This window comes from Urocitellus parryii, chromosome 5 (genome assembly GCF_045843805.1).
Source record: "Urocitellus parryii isolate mUroPar1 chromosome 5, mUroPar1.hap1, whole genome shotgun sequence".
NCBI classification, from domain to species: domain Eukaryota; kingdom Metazoa; phylum Chordata; class Mammalia; order Rodentia; family Sciuridae; genus Urocitellus; species Urocitellus parryii.
Genome location: NC_135535.1, coordinates 118,023,918 through 118,046,361, shown reverse-complemented (window position 1 = coordinate 118,046,361; position 22,444 = coordinate 118,023,918). Strand labels below are relative to the sequence as shown.

General features: G+C 35.0%; 1 protein-coding gene across 1 annotated transcript in view; it reads right to left on the bottom strand.

Annotated features, from left to right (window-relative positions):
* Kdm5a (lysine demethylase 5A) overlaps positions 1-22,444 on the bottom strand; it is an 86,128-nt gene that overhangs the window by 7,154 nt on the left and 56,530 nt on the right. The window contains exons 20-27 of the mRNA XM_026410953.2: positions 21,941-22,079; positions 18,645-18,824; positions 17,830-17,991; positions 15,945-16,496; positions 15,434-15,577; positions 9,145-9,304; positions 7,329-7,549; positions 5,204-5,614 (exon numbers count right to left, since the gene is read on the bottom strand). Coding sequence (XP_026266738.2) covers positions 5,204-5,614; positions 7,329-7,549; positions 9,145-9,304; positions 15,434-15,577; positions 15,945-16,496; positions 17,830-17,991; positions 18,645-18,824; positions 21,941-22,079 — 1,969 coding nt within the window. The remainder of the gene's footprint in view (positions 1-5,203; positions 5,615-7,328; positions 7,550-9,144; positions 9,305-15,433; positions 15,578-15,944; positions 16,497-17,829; positions 17,992-18,644; positions 18,825-21,940; positions 22,080-22,444) is intronic.

Genomic DNA, 22,444 nt, shown 5'->3' with positions numbered 1-22,444 from the left:
AAATTGAAACATCAATTACTTCCTAAATCCATTTTTACTGTATAACTGTATAATGTTTCACTTCTGAAGTCTGTTCAATAAATAAATTAATCATAATATTCTTTTTGGAGCACACTAATCAAAGACAAACTAGGGAAATAATGGCTCAAATACAGCAAAGTAGAAATAAAGGTACTGCAAGCAGGTAAAGACTTACAAAGTGCTCACTGTATAAAAGGTGAACTCAGGATAAGTGTTTTGTTTGGAACTGGTAAAGGGGATTGAAAAGATGAGTTGTTTTTCTTTAGATGCTTAGATCTGAGATACTATGCTGTTTCATAATGTTACCCCTAAACCAAAAGATAATTCAATTATAATTCATGCTAATCCAAAAAAAAAGTTACCGATTTATCTATCAGTATTCATTATCAAGAAAAATGTCCTGTGTCCTTTTTTCTGGTACCAGGGGTTGAACCCAGAAGCATTTTACCACTGAGTTGCATCCAAAGCCCTTTTCATTTTTTATTTTGGGAAAGAGTCTCATTAAGTTGCTTAGGGCCTCATTAAGTTGCAGAGGCTGGCTTTGAACTTGTGATCCTTTTCCTCATCCTCCCAAGTAGCTGTGATTATAGGCATGCGCCAGTGTGCCCAGCTTTCTCATGTCTTTTTAAATCTACTTTTGCATTATAGTCATTGGTCAATAAAACCATTCTTTTTCAAGAATGAAGATGTTATTTTCCCTTTTGTGATATGGATTGCAAGTTCCCTCCTAAGCCTAGCTCTCCCATGATTTTAAAAGAAAATATATGTACACAATTTTCAACCTGTACACAAAAACCTATTTATAATGTAATATAAAGTCTGTGATCTGTCAATTGAACACATCCCAGACATTTTTTATGTTGTTGTTATTTTAAGAGATGGGGTCTTGCTATATGCCCAGGCTGGACTAAAGTGATCCTATGTCAGCCTCCCAAACAGTTGGGACTATAGGCATGACCACCACATCAGGCTTTCTGTTAAGTTTTTTTTTTTTGTAATTATTTTGTGACTCACTAAGCACCTTTTCTAGTGAAGGGAAAAATGACTATTAGAACTCACATGCAGTTACCCAAATTATAATTATTATTTTGGTTTTTATGGTGCTGGGGGTTGAACTCAGGGCCTTATGCATGCTAGGCAAGCACTCTTAACAACTGAGCTATATCCCCAAACCCCAGTTAGCCAAATTGCGTGTTTTTGAGTTTTCAAGTTGCTAAGTAATCTGTTGCCCCTGTGTCAAAATCTTCTGTGGATTCAGTTGACATTCCAAACTTTAGTGTGCTTTATGATTCTATGGGCTTTTTCAAACAAAAGTGAAACTCAAGTTTGATTAACAGATGGTTATGATAAAAATATTGATAAGAGAAGGACTATTTTTTTGTTTCTTTTCTTGCTTTATCATCAAGAAAAATTATTATACAACCTAGTGTCTGGGGTAGATTCCCAGTTGCCCAGGAATGATAAATTTGCCAGTAGGTGGAATAACAGTGTTTATACTGGTAAAATCCCTGGTGAATTAGAATAGTTAATAACCCTATCTCAAATGTGTGTGTGTGTGTGTGTGTTACACATTTACTTAATCCAGACTTTGATAATCTATGCTATCAGAGTTATGAACAGGTAAAGTCACTAAAAATACAAATACTTTGGTTAAGGAAACACCCCATGAAAATCTTCTTTAAAATCTGAGTGGCTAACAAATAGTAAATGTGAGGGGCACAAATTAATAAATTTAAATCTTTTAACTTACCATAACAAACTTGTTATGGAAGGAAGTAGTAATGGGTAAAGAAAAACACCACAGTAAGAGAATAAAAAAGTAAAAGAGGAGGGAAAATCTATTTGTATATATAAAATGATTAAGTATTTAACACTAAAAAAAAGTGCTACTTAAGGATCAGCCCCAAAGAAGTTGTTCTTTCAATGTTAATTTGTTTTATTCTTTGTACCAATAAGACTGAAGAAGTAGCAGATTTCGGGGAGAAAATACTTGCTTTTTAAACTAATTTTTTGAAAACAGTTATTGTTTTAAAGTTAATTTCATCTTGAATTTGGTAATTGATGGAAGAGATAGTTTTAAAAACCATTTTATCATATTCTGGTATTATCTTTTTTTATTCTTTCTAAAACATCTTAAAAATGAGGCTTGGGCTGGGGATGTGGCTCAAGTGGTAATGCGCTCACCTGGCATGCGTGGGGCACTGAGTTCGATCCTCAGCACCACATAAAAATAAAATAAAGTTGTGTGTCCACCGAAAACTAAAAAATTCTCTCTCTTTAAAAAAAAATGAGGCTAGGTAACCATTCTTGAGTAACCATTCTTCTAATTTTTAAAAGAATATTTCTCAATCTGCAAAATTTTAGGACAAAGTAATAGTAATTACAGGTTAGAAAAATGTCCTAAAAATGAACGCTAGAAGTTATTTCTTGCTGCATGATATTTAAAGAACAGACTTCCCTAAAAAGCATTCTTTTCTTGTCATCATTTTGTTTTAAAGATGTGTGCTGTGCATTAGTTACATTTTCATAGAAAAATGCTACAAACTGAGAAATTTTAAAATTCTTTTTAAAAATTTTAAAAGAAATGTACCAAATACTTAGTGAAGCTAATGTCAAGAATAAACAGAGAACCACGAAAGTTTCAAACTAGCAATGACAGGTGAAACATTTACAATCTGAAATAATCTGTTTAAAATTCAACAGAGAGGGGCTAGGGTTGTAGCTCAGAGTGCTTAATTAGCATGTGTGAGGCATTGGGTTCAATCCTCAGCACCACATATAAATAAATAAATTAAATAAAGGTACTGTGTCCACCTACAACTTAAAAAAAAAAATTCAACAATCGGGGAGGTGGCACACACCTGTAGCCTCAGCAGCTCAGGAGTCTGAGGCAGAAGGATCAAGAGTTCAAAGCCAGCCTCAGCAAAAGTAAGGTACTATGCAACTAAGTGAGACCCTGTCTCTAAATAAATACAAAAAATAGGGCTGGGGATGTGGCTCAGTGATTGAGTGCCCCTGAGTTCAATCTCTGGTAACCCCCACCAAAAAAAAATTCAACAGAGGAAAAATAACACTAGTATAATTTATATAAGCTAGTGACATGGCAAGGGTTAGAGTTAAAATAGACATTTTCTCTGAACACTCCACTAAATCTTTGCTCCATCAAAATGTTCCTATAAAAATTATCTATAATGTCAAGAATAAATTTCAGGATTTATGGAAAAGTAATGATCACCTCTTAACACACTGCATTTTTTGTTAACAAGTGCATTCACAGAGATAATTTCATGTTTTTCCAGGCATGTGTTAATTTATATTTAATTTTAAAGCAAATGACAACAAAAACTGCCTGTAGTGTTTATATGTTACAGGAAAATGAAAGGGATAATAGATGAAAAGAATCATATTTAAGTGTGAGCAGAGAAGAGAGGAAAGATAACTGACAAAGACAAAAAAGAGAAGACAAAGGGTTCATGACGTATATAAAAATTATAGGAAGAATGATTTAAAAAGCTTATAAGAGAAATACCTTATCTCACCACTAGTCCTGAAACTGCCATAAAATTAAATAAAAGAAAAAAGTTCTGCCAACACTGAGCTGTTAATACTTTAGTACCCAAAGAGAAACAGTTGACCCTCCCATCAGTCTTTTAAGTAACAACTCTGGAGGAAAATAGATTCAAAATGAAAGATTAAAATAATTCATACATATATTAACAAATCTAATGAATCTTTAAAATGTTTATAATATAGAAAAATGTTTATGAAATGAATAAAGCAAGGAAGTGAAAAGACAGTATGACAATGGTATAAAATAAACTATAGAAAATTGAGGAAGCAAACACATTTAAGTATTTATAGCTGCTATCCTTGAAAAATTAGATTATGGGATAAATATTTTACTCTTAATTCATTTTCCAAAAGTGAATGGAAAGCCCCTAAAATAAAACTAAGTATTAAGTGTCATTTTAGGAATGTGTTGCTGTACTTACATCTTAGGACTTATCCACAGAGCTGGGATACTAGTGGAAAACCTAGTTTGGGACCAGAGAGGCAGGGTTCTTACTCTATGACTTTGGTCACAGGATTTATCTTTTCTGAGTTCCCAATTCCATCATTTGTAAAATGAGGAGCCTGAACAAAGTGACCTCTTGGTCCCTTCAGTCTTTAAAAATGTGTAAGTACCTGACTGAGAAGATAAGTTGGGACATAACCTGTAGGGAATAGTGATGCAGTTTTATTTATTCTGCTCAGACTTTAAAATTGAAGAGCTATTAAAATTCTAAATACCAAGAGTATATTGAGCATAATAAATACAACTATGAATTTGTTAATATTCTTGATGAGAATAATAGATGCCTCTAATCATTTAAAGAACTGAGATTTTTCATAAATTCTGTCCATTTTTCTCATAAGTTCACATCAATATTAACTAAAGAATGCCAATACTGAATTACTATATTAAAATTTAAGACTGAAAAAAATTTAAATAATACCTATAAAGGTCTGAATTATTTGTTACAAAGGATTTTTTTAAAAAAAATCATATTCTGGGGCTGGGGCTGTAGCTCAATGGTAAAGCACTTGCCTCACATGTGTGATGCACTGGGTTCAATCCTCAGCACCACATAAAAATAAATAAAAATATTGTATGTCCATCCACAACTTAAAAAATATTTTTTAAAAAATCATATCCTATTCAGTCACAAATACACATGAGCCTGAGTGTGGATAAGAAATGAAAAGTTTTAGGTCTTTGGAAAAAAAATATTACTGCAATTTGCTAAAGCTCTTAAAATACTGGCCCATGATTTTTTCAGGCTGCCGTAGCTAACCGAAAAGTTCTAAGTTGCCCTACAGGAAAGATATAAGACTTATTTTAAAATTTGTTCTGCCCACTATATGTGAAATGCTCTGTTTGCCAGGAAATGTCATATACCTTCTCTATGTTCCTATCTATTATGTTCACTAAGTATGTAATTTTTTTTAAAAAAAGAAAACATTTCTTCTATTAAACACAATGATCTAGGAGCCTCACCATTCAAACATTTTATAGAAATTTAAAAAACACATATGTTGGAAATCCAAATCCTGGATCATAATTATATTATTAACACATCAAACATAAGTCTCTATAACTTGTTTTTGACCTGTCTCACACCTATAAAAAGTTGGAACTCACCTTGTCCTTACAGGGCCTTTGGCAGTTTTGTGCAGCACATACAGCATTCTCATCATCAGATTCCTCTGCTCCTGACCAGTCATACTTTGAGGGGATGTCCAGCACTTTTTTCTCTCTTTTCTTTTCAGTACTCTCTTTAACAAGTTCAACTTTGGCTGCAGCAGCCTTTTCTTTCTTTTTCTTTCTCTCTTCTTCTTTTGCCAGTTTCTTGGCCAGTTTGTTCAGCTCCTTTGATTTGTCTGCATTTAACTTTAATTTCTTCTTTTTAGGTTTGTCCATTTTCTTTAGCTCCTTGGATTTTTGTTTTCCTTCTCCGAAAAGTTGTTCTGCCTTTTCTAGCTTCCGCTTACGTTTCTTCTCTGAAGAGTCCTTGCCTTTCATTTTTAATGGTTTCTCTTCCATGCTATCATCCTTCAAAGATATAAAATCAGAAACAATTTTAAAGCAAGACATTTTAAATCAGTGTCATTCTCTTACATGAGGTACTTAGAACAGGCAAAGTCAGAGACACAAAGTAGAATTGATGTTACTGGGGGTGAGGGAAGAAGAAATGGAAATTTGTTGTTTAATGTGTATAGAGTTTGTTTGCAAAAAGTTCTTTATTAACTCAATAAATTCTTGGTGGTTAAGTTGTTATCAAAAATACCAGGAAAATAGATAAGTCTGTCTCCATGATCTCATTACAAAGGGTATTTAGTGACTTCGGCAAGGATTAGAAATTAGTTTATGTGACAATACAAAAAACTGTCACTTTATGCTGGGTATAGTGGTACATGCCTATAATCCCCGTGACTCAGGAGGATGAGGCAGGAGGACTGCAAGTTTGAAACCAGTCTCAGCACCTTACCAAGACCCTATACAACTTAGTGAGATCCTGTCTCAAAAAATAAAAGGGCTGGGGATGTAGCTCAGCAGTTCAGCACCCCTGGGTTCAATCAAGAGTCCCAAAACAAAAACAAAAACAAAATTTCAGTTTTCAACTTTCTAATACTGTTGCCATTATTCACCAATGTAATAAACATTAAAAATTTTAACAGAAAAAATATGTCTGATAACAGAAAGAACTGCAGGGGTTAGAAAAAGAAATACCTAAAAATGTAAACTTGATTATTCCTAAGGTAAACATTGAGAATTCATTTTTCTGCAGATTTGAGACTTGAGAATCTTTGACAGGAACCTAAGAATTGTAGAATCTGCTGTATTATAAATGCCTCAAGTTTATTACACCTTGAACAACATATGTAACCTCATAATACTTTGAGTTTCCTTGTATGTAATAAAGAAGACCATATGAGATAATGGATGTGAAGAAAATGATCTGTAGACTAGAAAACACTATTTAAATTAGGCTACCTTAGATTTTTCCTCCAAACCAAAACCAAATTATAGTACCCTAAATGCATTTGTATCAACAATTGGTGTCACTATACCACTGACTCCAGTACATGGAAACCAAGAGGGTAATGAAAAGAATATTAGGAGTTAGACACCATAGTTAGAAATTAATTATGTTAATTTTTATTAGATGTGTGATCTTAACTTTCCATCTCTCTAATTGTTAATTTCTCCATATGAAGAATGGGGTTAATACTTTCCCTATTCTTCCCCTGCCTCTTCAGGATTATGGTAAAAATCAAATGAGATCATGCATGTAAAAACACTATATGAATTACAAACTGCTATGAAAGTATATATACAAATATAAACTCTCTCTCCCATCCAATCCAGTTCTATTTAACCATTCCCTTGATTCTTTTTTTTTTTAACCACTTCATTTTCTTGCCTAATATTGGGCATTCCAAAAGTGGAAGGCTGGGCTAAGGAGACTGTTTTAAACTAGTTGTTTTCAACTGCCCTAAGGGGAAAAAAAAAGAATTTTTACAAAAATAGCCTTTTATAGAAAATTTTAAAAACCAATAGTAATAAAACAAACACCATAATCACAAAAATTAATATTACATAAAATAGCAATAAAGAAAACCATAAAGCAGAATTATTCTGGCATAAGTGGGAGAGCATGACAGCCAGATTACTCCCCCTCAGTCATCCTCCAGTTTACTATCTAAGGAATCGGGGCATTTTAATGGTTTTAAAACCATTATTTAAGTTAGCAGTAAATCCGTACCTCCATGATATGTAGGAATCTGTCTTCTGAGGGTGGGTGTGTGGCCTGCAAAATCCTCCATATGTGCTGTGTTTCATCTAGAGATACTTCTAGGAGGTCTCCAACCATCATGAGCTCTTCTAGCTGGGCTTTAGCTCCAGGTGACAACTCCAACACCGGAGGTTCCAAACTTCGAGGAACCAAAGGGCTCTTCCGAGGTTGTTTTCTTGGAGTGCTAGAACCTTTTATAAAAAAGTACCATAAGACAGAAAACTGAGAACCATGGACAAATGTAATTTTTTCAAAGTAAATGTTGAACAATATGGGTCTCCCCCTCCTCCTACACTGACTTTAGATATCTGGACTCATTATATCAGTACAAAAGTGAAATAAAGTTTGTTTTGTTTTTTATTTTTAAATAACTATTTATTTACTTACATGTGGTGCTGAAGATTGAACCCAGTGCCTCACCCATGCTTAGACAAGTGCTCTATCACTGAGCCACAAACGCAGTCCTTTTTTTGTTGGTACCAGGGCTTGAACTCAATTTAACCACTGAACCACATCCCTAGCCCCTCTGTATTTTATTTAGAGACAGGGTCTCACTGAGTTGCTTAGGGCCTCACTAAATAGCTGAGGCTGGCTTTGAATTTAAGATCCTCCTATCTCAGCCTCCCAAGTCATTGGGATTACAGGTGTGCACAACTGCACCGGGTGTTTTCTTATTTTTTGAGATGAGGTTTTACAATGTTTCTGAGAATGGCCTCAAACTCTTAAGATCAAGTGATCTTTCTGCCTCAGCCTCCCTAGTAGTTGGGATTACAAGCACACACCACTACATCTTAGAAAGTGAAAATGAAATTTAAAACAAATACAAAAAGATCTACAATGCCAAAGCCCACTTTAAAATTGTTTTTTTATCCTGACTACTGCACAATCTCTTACCCCAGTCTCCATTTTAGACTATACCAAAAGATTAAGCAGTCAGCTGCCCTACATAAATAAATGGTTGGCTAGTCACAGTGGCAGATGCTTGTAATCTCAGATACTCAGGAGGTTAATCTCAGATACTCAGGAGGTGGAGGCAGGAGAATTTCAAGTCTGAGGCCAGTTTTGGCAACTTAGTGAGACCCCATCTCAAAAAATTTTTAAAAAGGGGTGTGTGGGGAGCCAGGGGTAGGGAGGGAGCTCAATGTTAGAGTGCTGGCCTAGCATGCATGACACCCTATATTCAATCACCAGTGCTGCATATATACAAAAAAATTAAAAATAAAAAATAATTTTTAAAAATGGTTATCTTCCAAATGAATAGACTATAATATGTTTTTCCATAAAATCTTAAAAATTTATGAGAGAGAGAGACATTTTCCATATTACAGTGTTGTAACACAAAGCAGGATGAATTTATTTTTACTAGGCAAAAGAAAAGCAAACATCATGGAGAAATCATCCACCAAGGAAAGGAAGAACTTTTCTAACAATTAAAGCTACCCAACCCAAAATGAATATTCTTAGAGAGCAGTGAATCTTTCAACAATTGGTAATGATCAAATGGAGGCTAAAATGCCTAACAGCAATTTTATAAAAATGAGATATGTGATCATATGGAATTTAAAGTTCTCATTAGAACTCTATAATTCTATGTTCATTTTTAGATTATCTAATGATAGAAAATGCAAATAGAGAATAGATTTCCCAAAATAGGATTTTCAGGTTCTATTAGTATTTCATGGTACGCATCATACTCAATTCAAGAGGGATTCACAGTCTTGAATAATACAACCCTTCTTCTCATTTTAGACTTATTTTCTCTGGGTTTTTTTTTTAAAGGTAATACCTTGAGAACAACTCTTAGAAGCAGAAGAATAAGCATGTTCTGCACAGAATGAAGGTGCAGTCCACATGTGAGTTACTACTTCCTCAGACTTGATGGGAATTTCTTCATCACAAAAAAGATTGGGTTCTAGACTACTAGAGGACTTCACACTGGCTGTGTCCTGAAGAAGAAACAATAAGAGGTGTTCAGAATTAGTTAACCACATAGCTTATCCTAATGCAAGAATCTAAAAATGGCTTTTAGGAAGCTTTTAACATAACATACTAAAAATATGACATTAAAATTAATTATATGACATTAAATAAAATATAAAATGTTCATGGAGGATTAAAAAAAAGTAAAAATTACAATTCAAACCAAAAAGGAAAGTAAAGCTAAAAAACAATAATCCATAGAGATAATACACCTACAAAAAATATACAATTAAGTAGAAAGTTTAGAGGTGACATTATTTTTTAATTTATTATTTTTTAAATTGTATATGGACACAATACCTTTGTTTTATGTTTCTCTCTTCTTTTTTTTTGTGTATGGGGGTGTGTGTGTGGCAAGGGATAACCAGGGATTGAACTAAGGGGCACTCAACTACGGAGCCACAGCCTTATTTTGTTTTGTTTTGTTTTTTTTAAAGACAGGATCTAAGTTGTTTAGCACCTCGCTTTTGCTGAAGGTGGCTTTGAACTCACAATCCTCCTGCATCAGCCTCCCAAGCCACTGGGATTACAGGCATGCGCCACTGCACCTGGCTTATTTATTTGCTTTTATGTGGTGTTGAGGATCGAACTCAGTGCCTCACACATGCTAGGCAAGCGCTCTACCCTGAGCCACAACCCCCAGCCCTAGAGGTGACATCTTAAGACACCAATTAATCCTAAGTTTCCAAACCCTACTATCTTCCCATTTGTTCTTTTTTTTTGGGGGGGGGGAATTTTTTAATATTTATTTTTTAGTTTTTGGCGGACACAACATCTTTGTATGTGGTGCTGAGGATCGAACCCGGACCGCACACATGCTAGATGAGCGAGCTACCACTTGAGCCACATCCCCAGCCCCCCATTTGTTCTTAAGATAATAAAGAGACTGACAATATACAAACTATACAACTCTGACAGCTCTAATTAGGTCTCAGATGATTTTTCACAGAATTTGTTTTCACAAGCTCACCTATATAGCTTAAAGGTCAGAGAGTAGTCAGGAAGACAGAAATCACACTAGGTATTTAGACAGAGGTTACTGTTTCTTTGTTTATTCAATATACTGGAAATTGAACCCAGGACTGCCCTACCACTGAACTACATCCCTAGCCCTTTTTATTTTTATTTTGAGACAGAGTCTCCCTAAGTTGCTGAGACTAGCCTCAAATGAACTATCATCTCTAGGGTTGGTGGAGTTATAAAAACCTAAAGGCTTAAGGAAGCAGCCCTACAGAGTTGGAATGCAGACTTCTGAGGAGGAACTACTGGCCAGTTAAGTTCTGCTACCTCTGACAGAAGACAATAATGTTGGTTTGGGGAAGGGGAAAGACAGGGAAGGGAGGTAAGGGTTAGAAATTTCTATCAGTTGCCTATGCCAGGATTAAAAAATATACACATGCACATACACAAAATGATTATAACAAAAACATGGAATAACATTTTCTAATGTCTCCTACTGTCAAAAGAGTCATCTGGCAAAGGGCAAATGGGTAAAGCAAGGGTTGGCAAACTACTGCCTGTGGGCTAGACCCAGTTGGCAGCCTATTTTTGTATGGATTGTCTTTTTGTATGGATCGTGAGGTAAAAGTAATTTGAAGATTTTTAAAGAGGAAAAGAAGGAAGGGAGAAAGGGAAAAAAAGGAGGGAGGGAGGAGTGGGAAGCAGCAGCAACAACAGAAACCTTAAAATTTACTATCTAGTCCTTTATAGAAAAAGCTTGGCAATCCCTGGTGTGGATTCCAGTCCCAGAATTATAAATCAGAATATAAAAGAGTGTGTTAGAAGTTCAGCAAAAATAGCTTAATGACTAACCCAGAACCTGATTCTCTTTTAGGGTACATGACAGGAAGATCTATTGTTCATCATGAAGCTATCCTTAAACAGGATACTTTCTAAAGCCTGTAAGTTTCAAAGTAATGGTTAGTTATGAAAAGGACAACTTAGAATAAAAATGGTTCATAAGAGAAATCTGTAAAACAATGCCACTTGCTAAGAATTTAAAAATAGTCCACAGTCTTCTTTCCTACTCAAGAATTTAAAACCTAAAAGGCAAAAGACAAAATAGTAAAACTTTCTACTTCAGTTCCCAGATGCTTCTTCTCACTGACTGAAATTATTTTTCTTACTTGGACACTATTCATTTCATTTTAACTCATACAGGAAAGCTTTCAAAATGAAAAGCCAGGCATGTTGGTGCACACCTGTAATTTCAGTAACTTGGGAGGGTAAGGCAGGATGATCACAAGTTCAAGGCCAGCCTCAGCAACTTAAGCAACATAGCAAGACCCTGTTTCAAAATAAAAAAGGGCTGAGGATGTATAAGTGGTAAAGTGTCCATTAGGTTCAATCCCTAGTACCAAAAAGACAAACAAACAAACAAACAAATAAATAAATAAATAAATAAAAGTATAGTGTTTTAGTACCAAAAAGACAAAAAAAAATATAGTGATTAGAAAACAATGATGAAAACTAATGAAAGCATAAACAAATTTGCTTTCAATTCCTTTCCCAATGTGAAGTATGAAACATGAGAAGTACCATGTATGTATGTATGTGTGTGTGTGTGTGTGTGTGTGTGTATCAAAGGATCATATTATATATCATAAATATGTGTAATTTCTGTTGGTTAATTTTAAAATTACTTTTAAAAAAAATTACTCTCCCTAAAAGGAAATTTACAGTTTGGTCCCAATCATGGCAAATCAGCAAGCAAGGCAGAATGGTCTCTCACCAAGAAATTGTTTTACACAAAGATTGGTCACTGCCCTCTAATATTAAGTCAACATCTCAGTCAGGTGTGCCTATAATCTCAGCCACATGGAAAGCTGAGCAGGATAACAGGTTTGAGACCAGCCTCAGCAACTTAGAGACCCTGTCTCAAAAAAAGCGCATTCGGGGGTGGGGGGGAGGTGTTATGCAAAGCCAGAGATATAGCTCATTGGTTAGTGCCCTTGGTTTCAATTCCCTGAAGCCCCCCAAAACAAACTAACTAAAATAACAACAACAAAATAACCTCTGGCAAACTCCACTATATTTCCACCCAAGTTCAAGCTACCCCAAAGTATTAACCAGTGTGAAGAAAAAAATGTGAAAGAATCTAAATGCTTAACTTACCTTTCTCTAAAATGAGCAGTTACTAGGATACATTAAAGAACACTCTGGGAGGTAATACCTACTTCTATTCTATATCCTCCTTTCTGATGTGTATTTGCAAAATATAAACTGTAATATGGACAAAGAGTTTCAGTAAAGGTAAATAATATACTTTAAAAGGAAATAATCATGGATAATTTCCAAAAAGGTTACCCAGACACAATTCCAAAAGATCCATGAGACTTTGCTTCAACATTAAATAAATGATTTCCTAAGTAATGATTTTCTTAATGCTGCTCAAAGTATTTTAGTGGTGATTCATTTTACATTCAAATGAAGTAATTAAATAATACAAAAGACAAACCACCTGTTTTAATTTTTAAATGGTAACTAAAATTGAATGACTCATTTTATTTTATAATATTATTTTACTTTATTCCTAAACTGATAAAGGACTCTTCTTCAAGCAAATATATTAAATTCAAAGTATTTTAAGTCTGAATTCATGATCATAGCAGGGGACATCATGCAAAGGGGAAAAACATCAAGCCAAATGCAAATAATTCTGCAAATAAAATTTTCATCACACAAGCCAGTTTGTGACTGGACAACACAGCAGGCATTTGTCTCCAAAAAAAAGAGAATGTCATTACACAGTAAGCACATATTCTATGAGAAAATGAATGATCAAGTGTATTTTTTTTCATGTATAGATACCAACATCAATGTAAATTTAATCTTAGATTATTGTAAGTCTTGCCTCTATTCTTCCACTTTTCTAGGTTGTCAAATACATTGTTGACACTACAAAACTCCACAGTATTGTTTTTCTACCCTGCCAATACCCTCTCCAAAGAGACTGTAAACTAACTCTCATATAAATTCTGCAAAAAAATAGAACTAATCGGGGCTGGAGTTGTAACTCAGTGGTAGAGCGCTTGCCTAGCATGTGTGAAGCACTGGGTTTGATTCTCAGCACCACATTAAATAAATAAACAAATAAATAAATAAATAAATAAATAAATAAATAAGCAAGGTCCATAGACAACTAAAAAAATAGAATTATTTCACATAACCACATCAAACCTGTTTTGTTTTGTTTTGGGGGAGGGGACCAGGGATTGAGGGGTACTCGACCACAGAACCACATCTCCAGCCCTATTTTGTATTTTATTTAGAGACAGGGTCTCACTGAGTTCTTAGAGTTCATCATTGCTGAGGCTAACTTTGAACTCGAGATCCTCTTGTCTCAGCCTCCCAAGCCACTGGAATTACAGGCATGTGCCACCACGCCAGGTTTCAAACCAGTTTTGATCCATGCAATACTTTTGATGTTTTGTTTTCATAGGTTATTGATGTGCTTCAAAGCAAAGCCCTCCATGTTTCATTCTAGTGCAGTGGCTGATAATTAATGTTCTAGAAAGCAAACAACATAAGTATTGGAGGTCTCTTGTCTATATGACAAACAGTGATTCTAGTATTCAAGTAAAAAGCTAACATATACGTGGCATAGGCTGCATTCCCATTCAGCTGCTCCCAGTCATTCTATTCAACTCTGCAAACAAAAATAGTCATTAACTTCTGGATAATAACGTGCTTTAGAAGCTTAACTGATGAGGCTAACCCAAGTTTCAACTTCTTTCAAGTCTTTAATTCATGCAACTGAAAATTCCCTCATTAAAACATTCCCTGGATCCATTTTTATCTTGAGAAAAATATTTTCCAGTAGATGAATTTACAAGTGTCTCTCATAGATGATTTTAATTTTACATCCTTAAGAGTGTCTTATGCTAATGGGATTCATGCTATAAGAATAAGGAGTACCGACCAGAGCCACATGCTGAAAAGATAAATAAAAGGTAGTCAAGGGTTAGGGATGAAGTTTATGATATCAAAAAGGTAATCAAGGGGTAGAGATGAAATTCTCTCATGTTCTACGGAAACAGTCTCAGATACAAACTCCCAGGTTACCAACACAAATTCTAAACAGAGCAACTGAGTATCATATTAAACAATTCAGGCAAAAAGTAAACGACTTGTACCTAATACAAAGCCAACTGGATCCAATACAAACTTGCCAAAACCTTCTCTTCACCACCAGTGTGGTGTCATTATCAAAATAATCATACTGATAATAAATAATTAACTGCTACAACTCTTCAAATTCTAATGATGAGCCCAAGTATTACCTATCTCTGAATTATTATATTTATTACCATCATACTTAGTACTATCCAGACAAGAAAGCAAAAGACTCATAGTATAGCTAGAATAGGATTCTTTTTTTTTAAAGAGAGAGAGAGAGAATTTTAATATTTATTTTTTAGTTATAGGCGGACACAACATCTTTGTATGTGGTGCTGAGGATCGAACCCGAGCCGCACGCATGCCAGGCAACCTCGCTACCGCTTGAGCCACATCCCTAGCCCTAGAATAGGATTCTTATACATGAATAGGTACACTTTAGTAACTCAAAGGAAAAAATCTTTCAATAACATCCAGGGATATTTCTTCTAGTCCCTCTAGGTCACAAGGAATTATGAAGGAAAAGGAAAAAAAACACAGTTTTTAAAAAATTCTTTTTAAAAAGTTGTTTTAGCAATGTATCTTTGTTTTCCCCCTTAGAGTTTGAAAGACTATAATCACCATAAACTCAGGACAAATAAATGACTCACTTTTTCTTCCCCTCTCAGGCCTCATCAGCATTCAATAGCTTTTTTACAGACAAACTTGCCCAGCACAGCAGCACTATACCTGTAATCCCAGAAATTCATGAACTGATGCAGGAGGATCACAAACTTGAGGGCCAGCCTCAGCAACTTACGACCCCAAGCAATTTAGTGAGATCCTATCCCCAAATAAAAAATGAAAAGGGCTGAGGATGTGGCTCAGTGGTTAAATGCCCCTGGGTTCAGTCCTGGTATATACATACATACATAAATAAAAATAAAAACAAACTCACTGGACAGGTATGTACTCAGACCGCTTATCTGTATAATTACCTTCATGTCATAGCCATATGTCTCCCGAATGTCTTCATCAGAATCTGTTTCTTCATCATCATAGTCCATTGTTTGTCGAGGGGAAGATGATACACTGCTTACCGCCCGGTTAAAAGCAGACTGCTGGAAACTGGGTAAGTGTCCCTAAAAAGCAAAGATTCCAAGATGAACAGAGAGATAGACTAAAAATGGGTAATTAGTAAGTGCTAGAGATAACAAAATGTATTGAACCTGCAAAGCCTAATAGTTCCTCAGTTAGTAGAAATTAGATTATTTGATTATGTTGCTAATGTCTTCCTGAATGATATTTCAGATAATATTTCATTAAAAGGACCTAAATAGGTACTCAAAGAAAATACTACGAATGTATGTAGAAGGAAGATGCCAAGAATAATATAATTACTGACAAATTACTGTTATTTCCCAGTCAATTGGTACAATTGATTTACTATTCACACACTGACAAACACTACCATATAAAATTGAAAAAGAATATAAATGCTAAACTTGCCTGTAAGTCTGGATTGGCGGCTGCTTTTTGGAGTTCTGCACTGATGATCTTTTCAGTTTTTTCCCGAGCTGCCTGTTCCACCATACGCTGGCTTAACACAGAGAGCTTGGCTAAGGCAGAGGATAGTTCATCTGTGGCTAGGGCCTGCCGTGCCCGATCTTGCCAACTCATGGCACGTTCTGTCAAACATTGTAGGGCCTCTCCTTCAGGCAACCGTACAGGCAACTTCTGAAGGGATACAAGCAGTGACAGAATAGTCTCTAGCCTGGGCCTTCGAGAACGCATACAAAGAGGGCAAAGGAATTTTACTTCTTTAGCCTGCCAGCTGGAACCTTTTTTCTGGGAACCTGATTTAGGAAGGGGAACACAGCTGTTATGGAACCAGTCTTTGCAGAGCTCACACTGTAGCATAAACCCACTGGCCGTCTTGCGACAAATGCAAAATTTTACTTCTTCTATGCGGTCCACCATTGTCATCTTGGCTAGGTTGGCTGCTCTGAGAGAATGCATGGCTTCAATCTCTTTTTGTTCTCGTTCTTTGAAAACTGCCACCTGTATATGACAAACATTTCACTGAAAGAAGTCACTACAATACACCCCATAATAACAAATATTTATGGCTGAGGAATCTTTCTCCAAATGTGGCCTCATGATAACAAAGCATATCTTAAAAAAAAAAAGAAATCAGTTGTAAACAATTTCCTAAAATTTGTGTACCCAGCCAGTATCCACACAAACATTCCTCATCTGGGAAACAGGCAAAGTGCAACCAGATTTGACAATTTACTTCAATAGAATACTTTAAATTCTTCTGTAGGGCAGAACAGAAAGAGGGTACTCCTTGCTCAGTGTGATTAGCACATATCTGAAAACCCAGCAACTCCGGAGGCTGAGGCAGGAGAATCACAAGTTTGAGGGCAGCCTCTGCAACTTAGTAAAACCTTGTCTCAAATACATAAAGAACAGAGCTGGGAATGTAGCTAAGAGATAAAGTGCCCTTGGGTTAAATCCCTAGTACCACAAAAGTGAGGAGAAAGAAGTATGCCTTGAAATCAAACATCTTGGGTATGAAGCCAGCAACTCTAGTTATAAGATTAATCAAGAGTAGGAAAATAATTTTTAAAATGTAAGAACTACACAAAGAAGTTCACTTTCTTACTTATAACAGGAAACTTAGTATCAGGTAAATTATTTAATATTAGAAAACTATTCAACAGACTAAGGGTGCAGCTAAGTGGTAGAATACTTGCCTAGCATATGAGACATGTCTTGGGTTTGATGCCCAGAGTCCCCAAAAAAATAAGAAAGAAAACAACTTAGCAAATTATGGGCAACTTTGTGAAATATGACACAACTATTAAAATAACAATAAAGGGGGCTGGGATTGTGTCTCAGTAGTAGAGTGCTCGCCTAGCATGCATGAGGCATTGGGTACGATCCTCAGCACCACATAAATGTAAAATAAAGACATTGTGTCCACCTAAAACTAAAATAACAAAGAATAGAGATATGGGGACTGGGGTTGTGGCTCAGTGGTAGAGCTCTTGCCTAGCAGGTGCAAGGCACTGGGTTCAATCCTCAGTACCACATAAAAATAAAATAAATAAAATAAGTGTATATATATATATATATATATATATATATATATATAGAGAGAGAGAGAGAGAGAGAGAGAGATATGTGAAAAAGATAAAACAATTTTGGGAAGAAAGCAGAGCACTAACCTTTTCTGTACTACCATTACAAACATATACATACACACACACACACACACAAAGAGAAAGTATATGAAAGTAAAAATAGTTAAAAACAGTAAACCTGCTAATATCTTCACAGATTTTTGCATTCAGAAAGCAAACTCACTATGTATTACAGAGTTTCTTACCACCATAGCTGTGTCTCTGGTTTCTTCCAGTCCTTCCTCCAGATCACTCAAAGGTTCAAGGTCCAGGTCCTTTTCTTTTTCTTTTTCTATTAGTTCTTTTACTTTTTTCCTTCTGTTTTTACCACTCCCATATATACCAATGTCAGTCCGGGGACTTAGCACCTACAAAAATAAAATCAAATATGAACTATCATTTTCAAAACAATGTTAAAAAGTGAAACTAATAGAAGGAACCATTTATAGAGAACTCACCATGTCCCAGGCACTTTCTTAAGGACTTAATACAACTTACCTAATTCAATCTTCAGAACAACTTTATGTAGGAGGTATTATATTCCACATTTTACAAATAAGAGAAACTAAGAGTCAGAAAGGAAGCAACTTATCCAAGGACATAGGGTTGGTAATTAGGGAGCCAGTCCTCAAATCTGAAACTCTTATTCCAAAGCCTATGCTCTTAACTACTATGTTCAACTGTGCAAGACAAAAAGGACAGTGAGTTTTAGTTTAAATGTGTGCTTCTGAGAAAGACAACCTTCCAGTGACAGACTTTAATAACAATAGATATATGAGCCAGGTTGGATGCTTTTTCTGAACACTGCATGAAATTAACCAGAAATGAGTCTTAACAAAGGCTTTAAATTTCAGGTCAACATTCAATATTACTAATAGCAATCACTTGTCATAATGACCAGATACACTGAAAACAACCCTTACCAAATACTATTACCTCCCTTACCAAATACTACTACCTATAGGTATTTATTTATCAGCTGCTGATTATAGTGCTGAAGTGTATATAAAGTATTCTTTACCTGTAACAACGTATGGCTGGAATTCTTCTTAAGAAAGGTCCGCCCAGTCCGTTCTCTCCATGCCCGTGCTGCTGCTACCTGTGACTCCACTTGGGGCAGTGCATCAAGGCGCACAGGGATAGGGCGCCCTTTAGCAGATAAACACTCAAGCTGCTCCAAATAAGCATAGTTGCTGCCACTCTGCAAAACAAAAATAGATTCTCATACAATGTGAGTTCTATTAGGGAGCCTAGCAATATACTATTGGAAAAATTTACAAAAAGTTTACTGTTGATTTTTGTATAAATAAAACTAATTGTATCTCTTGAATTAATATAACTTTCAATGCCCTATTTTTAAAAGTTATACATTAATTTTAAAGTTTTAAATTTTAATTGGTGCATTATAATTATACATAACAGTGGGAATCCTTATGCCATTTTTGTAAATACACGTAATATAATTTGACCAACATCATTCCCTAGTACCTTCCCAATCTGTTTGCTCTATTCTATTAACTGCCTTCTATTATTAAAGTTATCCTTTTTTTTGGCTGGGCAGAGGGGTACTGGGGATTAAACCCAGGACCATACCCCAGCTCATTTTGTATTTTTTGAGACAGTTTTACTAAGCTGCTGAGGCTGGCCTTGAACATGAAATCCTCCTGCCTTGGCCTCCCAAGCCACTGAGATTAATGTTATTTTAATTAGTGTGATATATAATTGTGTGTGAGATATATATACACACATACACATGATTCACACATATGTACATATATAACATATATAGAGCATAATTTGTAGATGTCATTCCTGTATTCAGGCCCTTCCCTCCTCCCTTCCTCTACTCTACTGGTCTTCTATATACTTTTTCTTCTATATACTTTTTTTTTTTTTTTTTTTTTTTTTTGGTACTGGGGTTTGACTCAGGGGCACTCGACCACTGAGCCACATCCCCAGCCCTATTTTTATTTTATTTAGAGACAGGGTCTCACTGAGTTGCTTAGCACCTCACTTTTGCTGAGGCTGGCTTGGAACCTGCAATCCTCTTGCCTTAGCTTCTAGAGCTGCTGATATTACAGGAGTGTACCACTGTGCCTGGCATACATTCATTTTTTAATGAACATGTAATCAAAGATCTTATTTACTTTATTAATAAGAGAACAAGATATAAAAATTTATTCAAAGGACAATCTGAGGGACAGATAGCATAAATACAATTAGGAATGAGGAAATGAATTTGCTAATTGATGGAAACAAATATTTAATGTTATCTAGGACAATGGAATCATCATTTCAACAGTGTTGAAATCAAGTGTACCATTATAGACAAATTTAATTTTCTATGAACACAAACCTAAAAGCAGGATTTTAGTTCTAATAACCACTTCCATTTTATGTTACATAATCAGAGGATAGAATGAGTACTTTCTTTCTAAGTTAACAATGTTTCTATATTGCCATATAACAAAACCATTATTATCTCTAGAACTTAAATACTACATTCCAGTAAAAAGTTATTTCTCATGTATCTAATGAAGCATTTGCCTGTAAACTCATTTTGAGAAATACACGGAAGCATATGGGTAACAAACAGAAAAAAGATCAATGAATTAAAAAAAAAAAATAACAAAGAGGTTCTAGTCCCATGAGATATTTTAATGACATAAGTAAATCATTATGGTACCAAGATAAGGATAGCTAAATGGAATAGATCAAAAAGCTCACATTTTAGGACAGAGAAATAACATTTATATTCAGGCATGGTGGCAAACACCTGTAATCCCAGTGACTCGGAGCTAAGGCAGGAGGATTGTAAGATGAAAGTCAGCCTAAGCAACTTAGCGAGGCCTTAAGCAGTTCTGTGAGACCTTGTCTCTAAATAAAATATAAGAAGGATTAGGGATGTGGCTCAATGGTTAAGTGCCCAAGTGCAATCCCAGAAGAAAAAGAAAGAAAAGAAGAAAAGAAAGAAGAAGAATTACAATTATTACTATTATCTCCCTTGTGCCCAACCATAGCTATTTGTCTATAGAACACCTTCTAGACCCAGCCTACTCCAAACCCAAGTATTTTAAAGAAAAGTCTGCCTATCAACAGAATCTTACACAGAGCCTAAAAGTTAATACTCCAATGAAGGGAAGAGCCTAAGAGAAATAATTATTTCAAAATTACAAAGGAGATGCAGGACAGCTTGTCAACTAGGTCTTTCAATCATAAATCATGTTTAAGGATTATCAGATTTTCAGGACAACCAACTGCCTGAGACAGGTCAAAGGCAAAACAAAGAAACTACCCTGATGAAAACAGAGGTAATTTTTAAAAGAAAAAAAAAAAAAAAACCAGTGGCAGGTAAGTCAACTGAAAATTCAGATAGTAAAAGAAAAGTCATTAAAACTTAATACCTAGCACATGTTCTTTGTTGGGTTAGCAGTTTACCGAAAGTGATTTGATTCTCCTTTTCTTTGAATATATTTCTACAACTAAGAATATTTACACATATAGTACTGTAGATGCTATTTAATGGTTTTTTACAGTCCAAGCATACTTTTTAGCACTGACTTCACTGTTTTAATATGTCGTTCCACCTAGAAAATTTGCTATTTTGAAGCCAAAGCCCTATATTTCTTTCTTCTCTATTTTTTTTTAACTCCATCTGCTGTTACTTTTATTTATTTACTTTTATGTGGTGCTAAGGACCAAACCCATGCCTCATATGTGCTAGGTGAGCACTCTACCACTGAGCTACAAAACCCCATCCCCAGAGTCCTATCTTTCTTTCTTTTTTTTTTTTTTTTTTTGCCACTTGAATCTCTTAATTGTTGTTTTTATTTTATTTTTTTAAAATTTTTTTAATATTAGTTGTTCAAAACATTACAAAGCTCTTGACATATCATATTTCATACATTTGATTCACGCGGATTATGAACTCCCAGAGTCCTATCTTTCTTTATACCCTTTCCAGTATATTCCTGTTCCCAAACACCTTTTTAGGTTTTTTAGTACACAAGAGTATTGTGGTGCTTAGTAAATGTTAATTTCATTTTATTTTTCTGCCTCTTATTTTAACAGTAATTCATACTTAGACAGCAGGTTAAAAAACAAAAAACCTACTAGTAAGAGTTGAATAGCTAAGTTTTATCACTTTTCAGAACAAAAGTAGGTAATATTTATTACAAAATCAAACAAAGTAAGTGAATTTTAAGTACCATTATTATTTTACTGTGATTATTCTATTTTAAATAATTAAAGGTATAAAGGTTTCAATTCTGAGATAGGTACTACATGATGGGTAGGTTAATACAAAAGTCTGCTTACCTGAATAGCTTCTACTTTAGCTGTCCATTCTCGAGCCTTTTGTAAGGCTTCTTTCAGGGACAACACATTGGGTAGAAAGGCTGGAATGTTCTTAGCTTCATTCACAATGCTTTCTAAACTTGCCACACTGTGCCTAGGTCTAAAAGAACAATAAAAATAGGGTGAGATGCATGAGGAAAAGTTCAAATGATACCAACATTTGAACAGTTCTTTATAATGTATAGACAATGTTGATATACATGATTTCATTTAATCCCTACCACAATTCTATAAAGGAGGCAAATCAGTTATCATCTTTATTTTCACTTTATACATAAGAAAACTTTAACTCAAAGAAGGTAAATTGTTTTCTCCAAAGTCATTTAATGTAATAAATGACACACCTGAAGTACTGATTCAGAATGAGTTTCAGCACCAAGCTCCTTTTACTACCCAGCACTGGACTGCCTCTACTCTAGCTCTCTATAATACCTGAAATGGTCAAAGATGCATATTTATTAGCAG